The following is a 20,352-nucleotide window of genomic DNA, read 5'->3' as shown; positions in this document are numbered from 1 at the left end:
CTCGGAGCCTGGAGCCTGTTTCCGATTTTGTGTCTCCCTCTCTCTCTGGCCCTCCCCCGTTCATGCTCTGTCCCTCTCTGTCCCAAAAATAAATAAAAAACTTTGAAAAAAAAATTTAAAAAAAAAATTAATCAAATTAGACGAAGGGCTAACATCAGGCTTGCCTTCTAGACATAGGCTTCCGTTATGAGGTCCTTAACAAAGCCGGCCTTTGGCGAGTCAGTGAGAAGTGTATTTCGTGGATCCGAAGGATCAAGGCTCCGCCGGTTTCCACTGATGGCCGCTAACTAAGATTCGATCGTGATTGTTCGGATCGGCGGACCAGAGTCCTGCGGTGTGCCAACAGGTGCAGGCGAGTCAACAGAGAAACCTGCTGCTCTCATTAGCTGTTATTATTTTATGACGTTTTTTATGTGCATGACCTGAGTCATCCGGGGCAGAGGTCGGAGCCCCAGCCAGGCTTTGCTCTGATGACAATTCCGAAATAGAAACCATGTTTCATTTAACTGGCTTTTGAATGGTATGGGAGGGGCGCCTGGGTGGTGCAGTCACTTCGCCTCTTGATTTCGGCTCAGGTCATGACCTCACGGTTCAGGAGATGGAGCCCTGAGTTGGGGTCCAAGCTCAGCTTGGAGCCTGCTTAGGGTTCTCTCTCTCTCTGTCTCTCTCTCTCTCTCTCTCTCTCTCTCCCCCTCTGCCCCCCTCCACTCATTTTGTCTCGAAAAAAATTTTTTTAAATAAATAAATAAATAAATAAATAAATAAATAAATAAATGGTATGGGGGGTGGTTTAGGCACTTATAATATTGTTCCACTTTGACTTAAATGTACTGGGAAGAAATAGCTCGTTCCTCTGTCAGAAGTAGTAAATGGGATTGGGGGAGTCAACATAAATTTCACACATAAAATTTACGTCCTAAATAAGCATGTATACTTGGAGGGTCAGCCTGATGTGGGGCCAACAAGATAAACACGCCATATTTACGAGGCCCCTGCAAATAACGTCACGAGCCCTCCGGCTTCATCATGCTGTGATCCAAGAACAGGACAGCAGGGAGCAGCGTGTTGTTTTCACGGGTCTCCTAACAAATGAGGGGAGGTATGTTCGACCCGTGGCTCGAGGATACACGGGGATAGATGTTGCTTGCAAGCTGGTGATGAAGCATCGGACGAAGGGGGCTCGGGAAGCGTCCCACCGAACCCCCTTTTGTCAATGAGGAGCCTGACGTCCCCATGGGCTGCCGACCTCCCTGGGCCCCAGAACGGGCAGGGGTTTGTCCTCGTGACCCGTGTGTGTGTGTGTGTGCGTGCAAGGCACACACAGGCCAGACAGGCAAGTATGCTCACAGATCTGCCTTTGAGAGCTTCATTTAAATGTCATGGATCTGAAATAGTAGCCAGTCACAAGAGGGAGTGTGTTCTTTGGGCCTGTTGTTCAGGTCACCACCGGACCTGGCCAATAGGGCCACTGCAGAGGCCCTGAGGACCCACCGTGAGGCCTCTCTGCACCCAGAGCCTCCGCCAGGGATCCCGGGGTGAGGCGTGAGCTTTCCAAGCCCCTTGGGCAGATAAGGGAGTTCCCAGGACGCATCTGGTCACATTCCACCACTCACCCTCCCAGAAATATTACTGTCCCTCAGAACACAGAGGGAGAAAAGGAAGGGGGGGCGGCGCTCACGGAGCAGAAACGTCATGCTGACGAGTTTTACACACGTCGTTTCGGTCCCCGCTTTTGCAGCTGAGTGAGCCTTTCCAGGATGCTGAGGAACTTTCTCAGGGTCCAGGGGTAGGGAGTCACAGAGCTGCGTTTAGGAAGGGCACGGAACACTGGCCTCCTTGTGATTCTCGCATCCTCCGAGAGTTGGAAAGTGTGAATGCACAGAATCCTGGACGTCTCTGTCTCTTGGGAATTCTGCGTAGCTTTAAAAACTGCCACTGAAAGGCGATGAGCAGGAAGGGCCGTGAACACCATGGCAGGCGTGCCCGCCCATCGGATGGGCTGTCCAGGGACCAGCCCCGGCTGCAGAGGCCTCCCCAAGCCACCGCCTTCCCCTCCCTGAGTGACCTTGGTGACCGCCCTCTTCCTCTAGCAGGTCGCTTCCCTAGAGTGAACAGCACATGTTCTCCTGGGTCCCCCCATCCTTGCGGCTTCCCTCCTGCTGCCCCCTCCTCAGAGTCTGCCCTCAGCACCATTCTGTCCTCCCTCCACCCCTTCCAAGACCTCTCCCTGCTCCCTGGCTTCAGCCAGCAACCTTAGCAAACCTGTAGCCGCCAGCCACCTTCCAGGGACCCCTAGGGCTGGCCACAGTCTCCCTCCCCAGCCCCTTGCTGTCCCCTGCCCCATTGCTAGTAAGAACTACCTGCCCGAGCCCCACTCCAGGCCTGCAGTTACGGGGCCCCCCCTCGCCTGGCTTCGCCTCACGTGTCCCCGTCTCTACACGGTCCAGCTCGGCCCCTTCCGAGGCCACCCTCTCCCAGAAGTCAGGCCTGAGCCCCCCATCCCCCAAGGCGGGATTAAGTTCTTCTCTGAACCCTCCGTGGCTCACACGGATCTCAGCACTATTTGCCTCCCATCCTGGTTACAGCCACTGAGGTTTAGCTCCCGTCCTGGCCATAACCTTCTGCAGCAATCCCTGACTCTTCCACATGGGAACCCCACCAGCCCCCAGCCACCAGCCCCCAATACCGGGTACTGAACGGACCACCCCTGGAATGGTGCCCCTCTCCTAGCATGACAAACAGCATCTCCTTTATCATATTATGTTACCGTACCCCTCACTGACCACCAATAACACGTGCTTATGTGAGTGCATTTTATTTATTTATTTTTTTTGGAAGAGGGAGAGCATGAGCCGGGGAGGGGCAGAGAGAAAGGGGACAGAGGACGTGAAGGGGGCTCTATGCTGACAGCAGTGAGCTCGACGTGGGGCTCACACTTAGGAACCATGAGATCATGACCTGAGCCGAAGTCAGACACTCACCCAACTGAGCCCCCCAGGTGCCCCTGTAATTGCATTTTGAACAGAACTTGCTCAAAACTGGTTTCCAAGTTTATGTTAGGTAACCATAAAACAATGTTTCTGGTTACTCGGTAAATTCCCTATATCTTTTCAATGACACAAGGGGCAAGAAAAAAAAAAAAAAAAAGGCACAATAATAATTGCAATATGGGTCTATTTACGGCTGATCGAAAAGTGCCCAGAGGTTGAGCAAAGCAAAGTCACGTGATAGGAGATGGTTTGATCACATTCATTCCGTTCGTGGTCTAATCACTTAGTGCCAGCGTGCTCTCCGCGCGTGTTCAGAACCACAGAAGATGGTCAAACCGAGTCCCGCTCTGGCCCGGGGGGAGACGGACAGGGACAGTGTGGGGGCCTCTGATGCCTGCATGGAACTCGGGTCACTGCAACAAGTGTCAGGCTGCCCCTGCTACAGGCTAGAACCTCGGGCAGAACGAGGAAGCTTCCCCCTTTCCCTTCTGAGGATCACTAATGAACATTCTCAGCCCTCCTTAGCGGCTGTGTGTCCACATTCTTTTTCCCAAGCGTTCAAAGAATGTAGCGCCACTGCTGACAAGCAGAGAAATCCACACCCGCCCCCCCCTAAAAAAGTGCCAGAGGTGAGTTATTGCAGGAATGTCCTTTAAAATGATGAGCTGGGGCCGGGGCGGGGGCGGGGGGGAGGTATTCTAGGGTGAGGGGCAGCAGGGAAGCCATGTACCGAGACCCTCTGGCCCCTCCTCGAGCCCTGACATACAAATCAAAGGTGTCACAGCCCAACTAAGACAGAAGGTGGGCCTCCGGGTAGAAATGCTCTGGACACGTACTTCCCTGTTGCAGAAACGGGGGTCACGCAGTGGAGGGGTAGCCTTGAGGGGCTAAGAACTTGCTGAAGCGGGATTTTAGAGCCCGTGCCTCTGACTTTTTTAGGTTCCACAACAGTGCACGAGAACGCTCCTTTGGTGAAATCCCTGCTGTTGGCAGGGCCATCTGGGGTAGGGAAGAAGATGCTGGTCCATGCCATCTGCACCGAAACGGGAGCCAACCTCTTCGACTTGTCCGCAGCCAACATCGCCGGGAAATACCCCGGCAAAGATGGCCTCCAAATGATGCTGCATATGGTCTTCAAGGTATTTACCGCAGTTCTTGGCTCTTAATTAATACTCCTCCCTCGTGCAAATCACGGTGTCAAATCCTGCAGCTCGTTTCCATAAGCCAGCGAGCGCGGACCCTCGCAGATGATTTCCTCAGGCTGACACACACATCTCTCTTCAACTCCCCCGTCGCGCCCTCCTATAAATTAGCTCATCGTTGCCTCTGGCCGAGCCTCCGACAGGTAGAAACAGCTGCTCTCTCTGCATAAACACCCTCGGTGTCATCCAGACCAGCCTCTTCCTGCCGTAGGAGTCCTTCCTGAAATGCCTGCGTGCGTCGTTGAAATTGAAAGCCACAATTTCTATTTCCGGCCCACCTCCCTTCGATAATGGCATCAGTCATTCGCCTTTTGGGGGGATATTCTTCCACACGTGGCATGAACCGCCAAGGCCCGGTTCCCTGGGCACATCGGCTTCTCACACAGGTAACAAGGAGGAACCTGCAGGAGCGTTTACCCCACACACACATTTACCCTCACCCCCGCCACACACACACACACACACACACACACACACTGTTTTCGGGGTGGGGGGGCCAGCAAATGCTCCATGATATCTGGCTGGAGGATAGGGTTTCCTAAAAGACCCATATACCACCCAGCTCTGTGATCTTAGATAAGTTCTCCACCTCCCCCAGTCTCTGTCTGACATCACCAAAATGAACCAGTCAAACCAAATGGTACTGAAGTGTTCTGTCAGCCCTAAAAGCAATGAGTCTCGGATATAATTTAGATATGAGTGATTGTGGTAATAGATGTTGCTAGGTAGGTAGGTAGGTAGGTAGGTGATAGATGGATGAATGGATAGATAGATGATAGATAGATAGATGATAGATAGATAGATAGATAGATAGAAAACATGCATATATACAGACAAGGATTAGCAAGTTTTCAAACATTTTGGTACTGAATATTTCTATTTAGTTTTAAAACTTCACAGGGTTTTGTTTTTATTTCGTGGACTACCTCAAGGTCGTCTTTATGCTGCTCGATTCACTCGTAGTTGTGAGCATGCCAGATAAGCCAGGCTTAACTATGGGAAGGTGTCCATGCAGCACGGCGACCCCATACCTGGGGTGAGGTACGAGCTGTGCCTCAGCCCTTGGGGGCTCAGAGGCACGGTTATCCATAAAGTTGCCCAAGGGGATGGTGCCTTTTCCGCATCACGCTGACAGCCATAGGGAGGACATGATCGTGGTGGGATTTTGTTCTCTCGGCCTCGTGGTCCCCAGCAGTAGGTCGGGTCAGAACATTTCCCATTCTCCCTTTCTCCCCCGCTTGTCCTGCAGAAATTCACAGAGAGAATTGTCCAGAGCTGGGAGACGGGAGAGGAAGAAGATGGGTGGGGAGGAAAGACCACTAAGGTATTTAACAGGGCACCTCGTTCGGACCAGCTGTCTCGCCTCTTTGTGTCATACATTGGACCTTCACAGTGGCCCCGCGAGGAGGCCATCCCCGCCCCGTTTACCGATAAAGAAACTGGGGCCCTGAGAGGGGTAGCAACTTGCCCAAGGCCACCGAGTCACGTGACTTCGCCGGGGTCACCTAGGTCCTTCTCTTCTTGGCCCTCCTGCACCATTGTTATCAAGGTCAAAATTATATACGGTGAAATGCACAGACCTTAATACATTTTAAGTGCAAGCTTTGGAAACTGTGCACAACTTTACAGCCGCCATTTTCTGGTGACCGTCTGGTCCTTGTATAACTTCTTTTTTGAAATATCTGTCCAAGGCATTTGCCTACTTTTCACTACACGGTTGGTCTTGCGATTTGCAAGAGTTCTTCATGCGTTCCGGACACAAGTTCTTTGCCAGACATACGTATTGCAAATATTTTCTCTTGTTCTGTGATCTGCGTGCTCATTTTTAAATTTTTTTGTTGTTCACATGTCCCATCAGTTACTGACCTAGCGTGTTACAACCTCCCACCGTGGTCATGGAACTCTGTATTTCTCCCTTCCGTTCTGTCGGCTTGTGCTGCGTGGACGTTGAAACGCTGTTAGGAGATGCGCCCACAGTTAGGTTTGGTGTGACCAGCTGTTTAGTTATCTTATCGTTGAAATGCCTCTTTTTGTCCCGGAAGTGCTCCTTGTCCTGAAGGCTCCCCGGCCTGATACTAATAGAGTCACATCAGCTTTCTTGAAAATGTCAAGAAAGGACATAGTTAAAGCGCATTTCTTGTGCAGAGCCCATGGTTGAGTCTTGCTTTCTTATTCAATCTGACAACATATGCCATTTCATTGGAGCCTCTCCTCCATTTACATTAAATGCGTCATTCAGACAGTTGTGTTAGGTCCGCCATTTTGCTCTTTGCTCCCCATCACCCCATTTCTTCTTTTATTCTTCTGTTTGTCCTTTCCTGCCTTCCTTTGGGTTAACTCAATACTTTTTGTTACTTTATTTAGATTCCTGTATTGTCTTTTTAGCGATTCCTCTGTCTTAATCAATGGATTACAATAGTATTTTCAATTTAGCACCGTGGACACAGAGCTCATATTGTACTATTTTACCTAAAATGTGAGAAAAATAGAATCCACTTATTATCCTTTGTCCTTTATGTTTTTCTCATGGATTTTACATCTAAAAGTGTTATAAACACCACAAAAAAAGTGGTATTATTTTTGCATTAAATAGTCATTTGTCTTTTAAAGAAACTAGGTGGGGGGAATTAAGTACGTTACACCCATCCACTCTATCCCTCTCGCCAATCCAAGCTCCCACCTGCTGTCATTTCCCCTTCAGCTGAAGGACTTCATTAGCATGTTTTTCAGTGCAGGTCTGCTGGCAACAAATATTTTTTAGCTTTCATTTGATTTTTTTTAATGTGTATTTATTTTTGAGAGAGAGAGAGAGAGCAGGGGGAAGTCAGAGAGACAGAGAGAGGGAGAGAGAGAATCCCAAGCAGGCTCAGAGCTATCAGCGCAGAGCCTGACACGGGGCTCAAACCCACGAACCGTGAGATCATGACCCGAGCCAAAATCAAGAGGCAGGCGCTTAACCAACTGAGCCACCCAGGCGCCCCTCCTTTGATTGATTTTTAAATGTCTGTTCAGCACCTTCATTTTTGAAGGCACATTTTGCTGGATACAGAACTCTGGATTATATTTTTGCTTTCAGCACTTTAAAGATGTTATTCTGTCATCTTCTTACATCCATATTTCTCATTAACAGTTATCAGAAATTCGAATTGTTGATCTCCTGGATGTGATGTGTCATATTCTCTGAATGCTGTTAAATATTTCTCTTTACTTTGCTTTTCCTCAGTTTCACCCTAATGGGTCTGGGTGTTTTTCGGTTTTTCTTTGTACTTAAACTGCTGTGTGGCTCACTGTGATCACCGAATCCACAGATATATGTTTTAAACCAAATTTCAGAAATTTTGGCTACGATTTCCTCAAATATTTTTTCTGCCTCTTTCTCCCTCCTCTCCTTTGGATGCTCCAAGTACGTATATATTATGTTCTACAAGTCACCCGGGTCTTGTTCTCTCTAGTTTCCACATTGGATAATTACAATTAGTCAGTATTCAAGTCTACCTACCTTTCCTTCCACTGGTGCCAATCTGCTCTTAAGTCTATCGTGTGGGTATATTTGTTTGTATTTGATATTTTGTTTTTCAGTTATAGAATCTAATGTTTATTTATTTTTGAGACAGAGAGAGAGACAGAGCACAAGCAGGGGAGGGGCAGAGAGAGGGGGAGGACACAGAATCCGAAGCAGGCTCCAGGCTCCGAGCTGTCAGCACAGAGCCCGACACGGGGCTCGAACTCACAAACTGTGAGGTCATGACCGGCGCCGAAGTCGGACGCTTATCCAACTGAGCCACGCAGGTGCCCCTTCAGTTGTAGAGTTTAAATTTGCTTATTTTTACAGGTTTTTATTTCTCTCTTGCAATTCTCCATCTGTTCATTCAAGATGACAATCCTTTCCTTTAAGTCTTCGAGCTTAACAATTGGCTTACATTTCTTGTCTGCCAATTCCAATATGAAGGCACTTTGGAGTTTCTTTCTATCTGACTTTTTTCCCTGACCGTGTGTCACATATTGCTGTTCCTTCATATCATTAGTAATTTTTCTTTGCATGTTAGACATTGTGGATGGTATGCTGTTGATGCGCTGGCTTTGTTCTGACCGGCAGTTAAATTACTGGCTGATCAGCTTGAGCTTGCCGAGGTTTTGTTTTCCATTTTGTGATTGTGGGTCTATTTTGATTTTTGCCCTTAGCCTAAGGTGAACCTCTGAGTCCTAGAACATCATCTTCACTTGAACGAACCTTAAATGGAAAGCCTGAGGTGTTTAACAAGCGCTTTTAATGTGGCAAAGGCTAAAGTATATGCTTAGTAATTTCCCAGCTGTTGCTCTCCACTGAGCTCGGAATCTTCCAGCATGCAGGCACCTTTCTGAGGTCGGCTAAGGCTCTGAACGCGGGTTGGAACTTAAAGCCCAGCAGCCTGGCTGGTGGCCTCCTGTACTTACCCACGAAGCTCTAAACACCAAGTGCTTCCGTGGAAAAGTAAAAGAAACCTACGCTCTTGCCCTGCCCCCAAAAAACACCTAAATTCATCCATCCTCAACACCTAACTGCGTTGACATTGTAAGTAACAGGCAGAAGCACATAAATATCAAACTATCGGCATTTCACCAGCATCTTGTTTCGTATTAACTCGTGCAGTCCTCACAACCACCTTGTGAGGTAGACACTATCATCATCCCCGTTTTGCTGATGCGAAAACTGAGGCGCAAAGCATTTAAGTAATTTTCCTGGCTTGCCGTGCTGCGACGTGAGCCTCCAGACGTGATGACTGCATCATTCTGCCTCGGACGGAGGTAGGGCTGACGTAAGCCTCTTCTCCCTCCTGCCGCATGGCTCCCCTGCTCCTGGCATGACCCTAGGACAGAGCCAATGGCAGGATCATGATGTTCTCTCGCTCAAGACATTGTTTCTTCTGCTACTGAGAGGTTGTCTTGACAGCGGGTAAGCTGTCTTCGTGTTTATTAAAACCACCGCGGACTGACATTGTGTAGGCCACAAAAGGCCGAACGTCAAACTATCAGAATGTGGAAAACAGTGTATTTAGCCACCTAGGGCACTCTGTGCCTGACACACACCTCGTTAAGCCTCACCTTTACTGTGTGTATCACTGATTCCTGAGAGACACGAAGGTCTCGGGAGTGGGAGTCACGCAACGCAAGCTCCTGTGCGGTGAGGCCACCGTGTCCTGGCATGACTGACAGAGGGGCTATCTGCATTGCAAAGAGGTATGTGGCTTTAATTAACCAAAGAGGCGGGAAATGATACCTGTGCCAGGAGATCTAGGCCGGGAAGCCATAATGCATTCCTGTGGTCCGCGAGCCGTGGAGTGGGCTGTGGCTTGCACACAGCAGAATCTGGCTCTTCGGCGTTTGCTGCAGAAGGTGAAATAACAGAAGCCCTGTTACTTATCATGCCTCCTTCTGAAGAATTCCCATCCCTGAATTAACCTCTACAAAGCCAAGCATGCAGCTCTCGGGAAGCCGCTCATGACTGTGCTTGTGGCTGTTGCTGGGCTCCTCCCACCACACTCTGCATGCGCGAAAGCTCCGCAGAAATGCGTCTCTGGTTTGTTGCACGGGCACAGATTCCAATCCGTGCTGTTAGCATTACTTTTGGAGGGTTCCTTTGTTTTACACGGTTTTTCTAGGGGGCGCCTGGGCGGCTCAGTCAGTCACGCGTCCAACTTCAGCTCGGGTCGTGGTCTCGCGGTCCGTGAGCGCGAGCCCCGCGTCGGGCTCTGTGCGGACAGCGTGGAGCCTGGAGCCTGCTTCGCAGTCTGTGTCTCCCTCTCTCTGCCCCTCCCCTGCTTGTGCTCTGTCTCTGTCAGATGTAAAATAGACAGTCTTTCTCATGGATTAACAGCTTGGATAAGCGAATTCCTTGAAGAACTGAGTTGGTTGTATGAGTAAGCAACTTAGCTAAAATTCCCTCTTATGCTAAAGCTATATGCAGGAAAGAATACACATCTATTTATCAGGGAAATATTAGAAATGTATCTAACAATTAAGAAATGTGATAAGCGGGGGCATCTGGGTGGCTCAGTCAGTTAAGCATCCGACTCTTGGTTTGGGCTCAGGTCATGACCCCAGGGTCGCGGGATCAAGCCCTGTGTCGGGCTCCACACCGAGTATGGGATCCGCTTAAAATCCTCCCTCCCTCTCCCTCCGTCCCTCTCCCCTGCTTGCACTCTCTCTTTCTCTCTCAAGAAGAAAGAAGGACAGAAATGTGATAAACGATTACTATTTAATACGTATTTCGCAGACGAAAGAAGTCACCACGGCAAGGCACCAGCCTCCTCGGGTCTTTATAATCCGGGGACGGAGGAACAGCAGAGACTCCACGGGACTGGAGCCTGCCACGTGCTAAGGAGCGTAACACACACTTTCATTTTTAACTGCACCAATCCCCGATGAGACAGGAACTAAAGTCTCCATTCTACAGACCAAAAAAAAAAAAAAAAAAAACACACAAAAAAAACCAACGAAGCTCAGAGTGCTTCATTTGACCCAAAATACAAAAGAACAAAGAGGCTGGCATCTGGATTTAAGCCCACGTCTGACTCCAGCTCTGTCAGAGGCTCCCGACTGGCCTCTGGGGGAGGGAAGCCTCCATCGTGCCCGGCCTGTGGCAGCCATGCCCACCCAAGGGCAGGGACATTCCTGGGGCAGAGTGTCAGCTGGGGACATTGCAGCGTGAGAAGGCGAAGAACTGGAAACTATTGCGTGCTGTTGGCACTCCAGCAGGATTCCACGTCTTCCGGATCCCCCCTTCTCCTGAGCCTCCAGACCTCCCACGAGAAGGCCGCGCAGAGGCCAGCAGAGCTTGGAAGGTCCAGGCAGAGGACTGCTTGTCTTGTGCTCTGGGTCTGGGGAGAGATGGCTTCTCTTCCCCGTGGTCCTTGAGCCCTCCCTGTCCTCCGGGGAGGGCCCGACTCGGAGCGAGGCCGCCTCCCACCCTCCACATCCGGTCCAGGCCACGTGGCCCACACCGGCCTGCATGTCTGGACAAAAGGAAGCCGTGATGCTGTTCGTGCCTTGGCACCACCCGCCAGGAGCTCCTCGTTGGGCTCACAGCCAACAGCCTGTGGCCGCCTGCCAAGGGATCTCGCCCAGATGTGCTGGTACAAACAGCTGGTCCAGGAGTCAGGCCACGGAGACCCCAGCCAGTTATGTTTCTGTAGCTCACGGAAGCTCAGATTCCTCCTGATGAATAACGCAAACAAAGACACAGTTGCTATTCGTGGATGATTTTTTTTTTCCCAACACACGAATATAGAATAAATGTAATAAATGTGGGAGTGTCACCGTCATAAGGTGAAATCCAATACGGATAGAGCAAACGTGACACCTGACCCCAAAACGCAGAGTTGCTCATGGGAGAGAAGGGGAGGAGGGGGAGAGGGCAGGGGAGGAGAGTGGGAGAGAGAATCAGAATCTAGGAGCTCGGTGGAGCACCAGGTATGAAAATGAAGGAAGGGAGGGGCTGGTGACCTTGATCCTGAATGGGTCACCTTACACTTGCTGTGGAGACAGTTTAGGCTGAGAAGGGAGTCCACATGCACGTCACAACCTTTTTTTTTTTCAGCGTGAACTTTGTATTTCAGAACAGTTTTAAGTTCACAGCAAAGTTGAGCAGATGCCCCAGAGCGTCCCCACATCCCCATGGAAGGGGGGTCCCAGACCGCGGATGCCCCAAGCGTCGTCTGTCAGTAAGGGACGTGCAGGCATTCTGTGGGCTGTAAATCACCATAAATCTAGGGTCTGTCTGCTCTTGACCAGGGTCTACCCACAGGCGTTAAAGAATCGTTAGCCAGTTTGGAAACACGTAAAGCAAGGAAGGCCTTGAATGTGGCTAAAACGTGCCACATGTTAGTGGAGACTGTAGATGGCCTTGCGCGTACGCATTAACCCTTGTGCTGCCCAAGGCTGGCTCGGTCAGTGCAGCCTGGCGTGAAGCCGTTGGCCCCGGTGTGGCTGGGAGTGAGCTGATGAGGAGAAGGGGATCCAGACAGAATTCCGGAGGGCTTGAAAGCCTGACGCCTGTCACCATGCAAACACCTTCCCTTTGACTACAGCCTGATAATCGGCCAAGCATCAACATGTTGGTGTTGCCAGCACTGACCTGACTCCCCCCACGGCACCCACCTGTCACAGTCTATCAACCGTGCCTGTATCCCAGCTCCTCCTGGTCCTCTCTTCTGCCTCAGTTTCCCTTCCTTTTCATACAGGGCCAGCCCAGCCGGTCTCCTGAGTCTTTAGTACACCTCGGCTCGTCCTTTGAGTATCAACTTACGGTTTAGCCCAGCTCATACCCAGTGAGGACTTGAAGTAATTTCCGCCATCTCGTAAAAGACTGTAATTCAAGGAAATCAAAAATTTAAACACTAGTTTTAAATAGTGGAGATGTAGAACGAAACGCCTTCACGTTTTAAGTGTTTAAACAGAAGCCAAGTGACCACGGTCTCGGAACGTGAGCCTCCCCTCTCCCTGAGTAACTCACAACTCTCCACTCCTCCCCAGCATGACAGCTCCCTGGTGGTTGCCTGCCTGTGCCCAGCAACTCTCATTCAGACACAGAAACTATACACTCTCCACCATGTCCCTCCTGCCTCCCCCCACTGAGCTTGGAATATCACAGATGCTTGGCAAATAGGTACGGGGTGGGTAGTTTGATGGATGGATGGAGGGAGGAATGCATGGATGGATGGGTGGATGGGTGGATGGATGGATGGAAGAAAGGAAGGGTGGGTGGGTGAGTAGATGGATGGATGGTACATGGGTGGATAGATGGATGGATAGATAAAAGAAAGGACGGAAGGGCAAATAGTTGGATGGTGGGTGGGTGGATGGATGGTGGGTGGGTGGATGGATGGTGGGTGGGTGGATGGATGGGTGGTGGGTGGGTCGGTGGGTGGACAGATGGGAGAATAGGTGGTAGGAAGGAAGGCAGGGGGTGGGTAGGTGACTGAATAGACGGATGATGGGTGCACACATGGATGGTGACTAAGTGGACGGCTAGATGCATGCATGGTAGGCTGTAGATGGATGGTGGTGGTCAAATGGATGGATCGATAGAAAAAAGGAAGAGAGGGTGAGTGGGTGGATGGATGGATGGACGCGGGGTGTTTTCAGTTTGGTAAACTGAGACTCAACCACTGAAAAAAGTAACCTGGCTTTTCATCAGTTTCTCTAAGGCAAGCAAAATAGCACACTTTCGGAGAGAACTTCCAAAGCTTCCAGGAGTCATTTGGGCAAATCATATTAGTAAGTTAAGTGTGCCGAACACAAACACGTTTTCACCATGGAGTCATTATATCCTGACCCAAGAGAATCTAATTCTGATGGAGAATGTTGATAGCGTTTCTTTCGGGATTAAAAAAGATCAAAGCCATAAAAATCACATGGAAGAAGTCTTTCATTGTTTGATAGAGCTTCCCAGAATTTGAAAAAGCGCATGGTGGAAATTCGTCTTGATTCCAGATTTGACATGTAACTGAAAACCTGTAGTTATATTTGATGGGACTGAAGAGCCCTCTACTGGCAACTGAAGTCAACTAGCCCGTGCAACTTCTGGAAAGTTCAATTATGAATTAATTACATCTAATTGCCCATGACCTCAAACTCTCTGTGAGTAATTTGAATGAAGGCTTATCATTGCTAAATGAAAATTAAAAGAGCAAAGGATACCATTTTTCATTAACAAATTGGCAAAGAGTTTTTTATTGTTAATACTCACTAAGGAGGGAGTGTGGAAAAACAGATTCGCTTATCCACAGCTGAAGAGAGTGTAAGCAGAGAACCTCTGGGAGGGCAGGTTGCCAACGTCGGCGAAAACAAGAATAACATAAGCCCTGAGGTCCAGCAGCTGTGGGTCTGGCCCCGTTCTAAGGGAGTGACCTCGTCATGGGCCCCCAAAGCTCATCGAAGCACTGTTTGATTTCATTAGAAGGCAGAAACCTTCCAAATGTTCAAAATCAGAAGGTTAGATCAATAAATTATGGGACATCCTGTTAAAATGATGTTGGAGAAATAAATTTCATATGGGGTAAACCAGAATGCAAAACAGTGTATGAGGAACGATCTCATTTTGGCAAATATGGGTGTCGAAGACGGTCTACAAAGGTGGGAAATACGTGACAATTCGCTCATACAGAGGAGGCAAAGAGTGTTGTTTATGTGTCTGAATACGTATCCTGAAAACTTTGCTAATGAATACTGCTTTGGCAGTAACAATAAGGAAGGGCCAAATTTCCACGCATTTCCATGCTTTCAAAGCTTGGCCTGTCCACCCTTTGTATCTGCGAACATCCCTCGTATCACAGATGCCCAGCCTGGGCCAGCAACCATCCTTACCTCCTGCTCCCTGGGGAAGGAGGACAGCCCTTCTCCCTCCTAGGTCGTCCTCTGCTGGCCGCCCTCCCATCCCACGCCACCTCCGGGCTCCGGGCTCCGGGCTCCCCATCCTTCTAAAAGAATGCTCCCTGCCTCAGCCTCTGACCCTTTCACCCCTCAGCCCCCGTCACCTGGCTTCTCTCCCCTCCACGCCCCACCAAGGCCACCAGTGACCTCCAGATTACCAGCCCTGGCCGCCGTTGCCCACTCCCTTCCTGCACCACTGACCTCCCTGGGCGGTGGCAACGGCTCCCTCTTCTGTGCCCTTTGCTGTCCCCAACACAGCACTCCTGCCCCATCAGGCTCTTCACCCGCAGCCGTCACCGGGCCTCACCCACTCTCCCCCTCCACTGGTGAGCTCCCACCCTCCACTCCCACATGCCCACCAACCAACTTCCCAGTTCCCCGGGAACAGCCCCCCAGCACGCCATGCTTCACACACCCACCAGAGGGATGTTTCCATACTGCAACTAGGATCCAAGTTCTTGATTAAAATCCCTTACAGACTCTCCACAGCTTCCAGGATAAAAGCAAACTCTGCGGCCCGGCCACAGCCTTTGGGACGCCTTTGTGGCCCCGAGCAGCCCCACGAGGGCACACGTAGCCCTGTGCCCTGGCTCCCGTCCCTGGCATGGCCGACGCATCCCCATCTTCAGGCTCTGTGATCTTCTAGAGACCACTAGAAGCTCTGTGTGCTTTAACACTTTATCTGCAGTCTCCATTCCTGGCCACCTGCTTGACCCACTTCTCGCTCTTTCTGTCATTGGTGGCCCTCGCCGACACCCCATTTTCCTAGGGCCACCCTCACAAGCTGCCCTCCCTTCCCCTGGGCAGGTCCTTGAGGGCAGGGACCCCAGCACCGAGCACAGCGCCTGGCACATCCCCAGGAAGCACTAACGAATGAAGAAATGTGAGAACAGCTCTCAGTCTACATAAAGCCAGTCTTTCTGGCCCACGAGAGCCTTTCGACTATTTGAAAACAGCTAGCCTACCCCCTTGAGTCTTCTTTTCTCCCAAGACGAGTCTCATCCCTTCGATCCTCCCTGGTGGGAGACACTGTCCGCGTGGGGGTCCCGGATTCCATGCCTCTCTCGTCTGTCCAGAACTGAGCCTGGCCACCAGATGTCCTCTGGCCAGCTCCCCACTGAGGAGGACAAGGCAGTGACGGCTTTAGAGTTCTCCCTGCTGGAATAAAAAGGGGGTAGAGGAGGAAACAGGTCAAGGGTAGTGAGATGCTTTGGAACGGGCATCTTGTCTCCCATGGAGACAGGGCAGACATTAACGCCTGGTTAATAAAGGCAGACCCAGGTCTGACTCCGGGCAGACTGACTCTCCCGGTGCTGGGGGGCATATTACCCCTTCTCTGCCCCAGTGACCTCACATATAAAGGGGAGATGCTGGGACGAGCAGGGCACAGCACGCACTCAGCGAGCGAAGAAGTGGTGTCATGAGATCAAGGCGCTTTGCAAGTGATCATTCCTTGTATTGTTATTGTCAGAGAAATCGCTGGGGAACCATTTTCTGCTTCATTTGGTAAGAACTGAACCCTCAGAAACCACGTCACCACCAAGGTCCCCCACACAGCCCCGTGTGCCCCGCAGCAGGTGAACGGTCCCAGCAAAGCCATTCCTTCACAGGTGCGGGTGACAAACACAGGAAGCTTGGAATTTCCCCACCAGCCCCGAACGCACACAAGTTCGGGAACAGTTGTTAGACTTTCGCGTTGAATGGAATGGTACGACCAGAGACTGTTGGTCTCAAATTATCCCAAGCTAACAAGACTCCTGCCTTTCAAGACGGCTGGAGCAGCTTACTTCGTTAGAAGCAGAAGGCTCCGGAAGGGCTTGTGCTCACATCTGCGATTGCCATTGAGAAGAGTGGATCGGCAGAATGGAGACACGCAAAGGCTGGAAAGGCTGTCGCTTGCCAAGTGGACACAGGAGGGGAGAGGCCGGCTCCTTCGGCAAGCTCACCATTAGCCCGAGACGGGAGACAACGGCTTCTGTGCGGTGTTCTTCCAACAGCTTTCTGTTCTAAAGCTACGATTTTTAAGGAGTGAAAAAGAATAAGATTTTGCCTTTGTCATTATAAAGTGTGTCTTTTCTAAGAAGCTGGAAACCCAGGATCTCATTTTCTTATTTTCTTTAGGGGCTGGAAGCAGGGAAGCTTTGGACTTAAAATAGCTCTCAGCAGAACAATGCTTCCTTGGAGCCCACCCTCGGTCTGCAGCAAGGGAGGGGGCGGGCCACGTTGTAAAGTCGGGGGGGCCTACGGCAAGGAACCCAGAGAACCGACAGCTGGCGACGGGGCCCGAGAGCCTGGCAGACTTTGCCGCCAGCAGCCCGGTCTTACATCCTGCTTCTGCCATTTTCGAGCTGTGTGACCTTGGACAGCTCACTTAGCGCCTTTCAGCCTTGGTTTCCCCGTCTGCAAACCTGGGTGAGCATCGCGGCACCTGCTTCGCAGGGCTGTGGCGTGAACCACGTATCAAGCGGAGGACGTGCTGGGTTAGTGTTGGCCCTGACCGTGAGTGTCCTGCCGTGTGCGACGCGTGTGGCCCTGGCCGGGCACACGGCTGCTCACTAACTGCTGGCACTCGCTGTGGTTATCACACCCCGCCGCCACGCCTAGGAATTGGGGCTACAATTTGCAGTTCTTGAACTCTGTGGCTCTGGGTCTAAAAACTAACGCGTACCGAACAGTGGTTGGCAAGACGTGCTTCCCCCCTGAAGGTGCTGGCAAGTGGGGACCGTGAATGCACACAGCCCAGGTGTCACACTGGCACCAGGATCAAGTTCCATCGGCTTTTGTCTTAGAGCGTGCATAATCTGCCTCACTAGGTACGTAACACTGGGGAAACGGCCGCAGCGAGCCCAGTGATTTTTCCGTCATTTGTTAGATGCCTGTCTTGGTTAAAAATCATGCCCGCTGCCTTAATGAGGTTTGAAGAAATATAAAAATAGGAGTAGATAACACTACACTCGCTGCGGCCGGAGGCTGGCTTTCATCTGTCGCAATTTTGCACAAAGCACAGGTTGTTGCAAAAAACCCCGAACTTTGCTGTCATGGGGGCGCTTTGAAGAGATCCTTAGGTGTGTGGCCGTGATTTGCCGTCCCAGCGCTGTCGCAAAGCCCCGCCCACCGTGGAGGGGCTCAGAGCCACTTCCCAGACAGAACCTGGGCCACAAAGGCACAGCCACACCAAGGAGAACAAAAGGCATTCCGGGGGCCCTTGTGCTGAAACAGCTTTTCTCACGAGGCGCAGGTCTGAATAAACCTGGGAGCTGCAAGCAGGCTGTAATTACATCTTGAGACCCAAACACCCCTTGATTTTGTTGCAGCAGAAAACTGTCATTTTATTTCAAGCCAGACTGATTCAAGGCTCCGGGTCCTAGAGCCAAATGCACAGACCTCAAGGGTGTCTTGCCCGTAAGGTGGGAGAGGAGGCCGCGGTGGGGGCCCCCGCCCTGTCGTGCAGGAGGGCCAGGGTCAGGCAGTGGAGCCCCTCCGGGCCCCGCTCCCCCGTGAGAGCCGTCTTGGGGGGCCTGCTGTTCGTGGTCGGGGACCAAGAAAGACATGCATGTACGTTTCCCCCTGCAGGTGGCCCGGCAACTCCAGCCCTCCGTGGTCTGGATCGGAGACACAGAAAAAACCTTCTACAAGAAAGTTCCCAGCGCAGAAAGGATGGTAAGGGCTTCTCGAGCATTTCTTCCTTTGGCCTTTTCTTTCCTCCGAGGGGACTCTTACCAGGAACTGTCTCCATTTTTCAAGGTCTTTTTTACGGGAGGAAGGAAATGAAAGGGCAGTCTCTCTCTGCCCTATACATGTCTGCATTTGAAAAAATTCAGTGGTCTGCTTTGATGAGGAATAATTTGGGGAAAAAAAAAAAAGAAGAAGAAGAAGGAAAGTGTGGAAAGAGGGGGGAGGGAGAGCTTTGGACCCAAACATGTGACGCAGAGGTAAGAAACAATTCAGAGAATTTTGCTCAGTTAAAGCAAATGGCACACAGAGGAGTTATTATTAGGATTTCCTATTGTTCATAATAATAAATAGCAAGGGCCTGAAATTTATGAACAAAGGCCTTCTATAGAACTGCTAAGTGCCTGCATTTGGGGCCTCCAGGGAGCCGGCTTTCAACTGCTTCCTTCCTCCTTTTCTCTCCTTTAAACGGCCCCCCCCTCCCCCGAACTTCCCCCCACAAATCACCAGCAAATTTCCCACAAGTTAAAAAAAATTTGCAGATACACATGATTGTTATTCGACATCAATTTGCAACAAAGCAAATAGTGGTTAACTGTGAATTTCTGATTAAATTCATAAGGATTTTAATCACTTTCGATCCTTATGCATTATACATCATTTTTAGCAGGTAGAGCTGATTTGGAAAAAGAATGAAAGCTCAATCTTTTCTTCCCCCAAATGAGCCTTGATTGCCCTGTCATTTTAGAAACTCTTAAGAGGACTCATTCATGATTTACCGGAATCTGGGAGCTAGCTCCCTCTGCTGGCCACTCTGCTGCAGTGAAGAAAGTCCCCACCTACGATCGCGTCGAGACAGGAGTTAACTACGGGCCAGATCAGAGATCTAAAGACACATGCAGGGCTCGTGTGACCCAAGGTGTCACACACCCGACGTCATCAGAAACTCTGTCCTGAGAGAGCAAGGGCTTCTCACGCTCCCGCTGGACATCGGCCTGGAGACTAGGAGACATGGGCTCTGGGCTCACCACGCCATTCATCGTAGCTGGCTGTGTGTCCGTGAGCAAGTAACTTAACCTCTCTGGGCATCCACTTCCGTGCCTACTTAATTACAGGGCTCCAGCGAGCACAGCCTCCGGGTTCATGAGGCGCCCCTTGCATTCTCTGCCATGACCCCCTCGGGCTGTGGCTCCTCTCTGAGCGCTTACAGCCATCGGCTCACCTGCACACCTGAGTCTGTGGGAAACAGGGCGACGGTGAACTGCTCACGTGTAAGAGAGCCAGAGGAGCACTGGGGGAAGGGCTGATGGCGGGGCACGAAATACGGGCTCAGCAGACACATCCCGTGGGCAGCAGAGGGGAGAGACCAGAAGCCCGTCTCCAGACCTCTCTCCTGAACAGGCCCTACTGTCGCAGATCCCCAGGGACACAGCACGACCTCTGGTTCCGACAAACACAGCCGCGGACTGGTTTGATTCCGGTGGGAAATGAAGACCTTTGGTAGCAGAGTCTTTGCGACGGATAAATCAGACCTTAATTCTGTCCAGCTCTGCATTAGAAGAGTCTGTCGTCTGTCCGGGGAATTAACTGCACTGGAGAAAATGGACCAGGCCCTCAGATAACTCCCGGGACACCTGACAGACAAGAGGCAGAATGTCCCCATGGCTGGCCGGGTGGCCCGGGCCAACCCAGGCCCAGACAGAGCTGCGGGGGGCATGCACACCCCACCCAGCAGGAGACCGCAGGGGTGAGGGGGAATCGCTGTGTGATCCCCCAGACGTACGTGGGAATGTGTGTCCCTCCACGTCCTGGGCCTGCCCCTCGTGCTGCCTCCACTGTCTTCCTGGAAATCTGGGGCCAAGGCTGGTCCAGCTGTGCTCTCTCTCCCCCACACCCGGCCCCTGACTTGCGCTCTCAAGTCCCTCGGCCACCAGGGCCCGGAGCTGCCTCGAGCGTTGGCCGCCTACCTTCTGAAGGTGACCACTGAAAGCTAAGGGCAGCAGCTGCATCCACAGGGGACAGGAACCCGGGAGGCATCGCAGCCAGCTTCTCCTCGGTCTCATCGGTCACTCGGCCAC

At 51.2% G+C, this 20,352-nt stretch overlaps 1 protein-coding gene across 1 annotated transcript in view; it reads left to right on the top strand.

The window, feature by feature from the left end:
- The window catches only part of IQCA1 (IQ motif containing with AAA domain 1), a 154,701-nt gene that overhangs the window by 114,961 nt on the left and 19,388 nt on the right, over window positions 1-20,352 (top strand). The window contains exons 15-16 of the mRNA XM_027046990.2: window positions 3,930-4,129; window positions 18,176-18,262. Of these exons, the coding sequence (XP_026902791.2) occupies window positions 3,930-4,129; window positions 18,176-18,262 (287 nt within the window). The remainder of the gene's footprint in view (window positions 1-3,929; window positions 4,130-18,175; window positions 18,263-20,352) is intronic.

Source organism: Acinonyx jubatus, chromosome C1 (assembly GCF_027475565.1).
Source record: "Acinonyx jubatus isolate Ajub_Pintada_27869175 chromosome C1, VMU_Ajub_asm_v1.0, whole genome shotgun sequence".
NCBI classification, from domain to species: domain Eukaryota; kingdom Metazoa; phylum Chordata; class Mammalia; order Carnivora; family Felidae; genus Acinonyx; species Acinonyx jubatus.
Note: the sequence above shows the minus strand (reverse complement) of the source record. Positions and strands in the feature narration are given on the sequence as shown.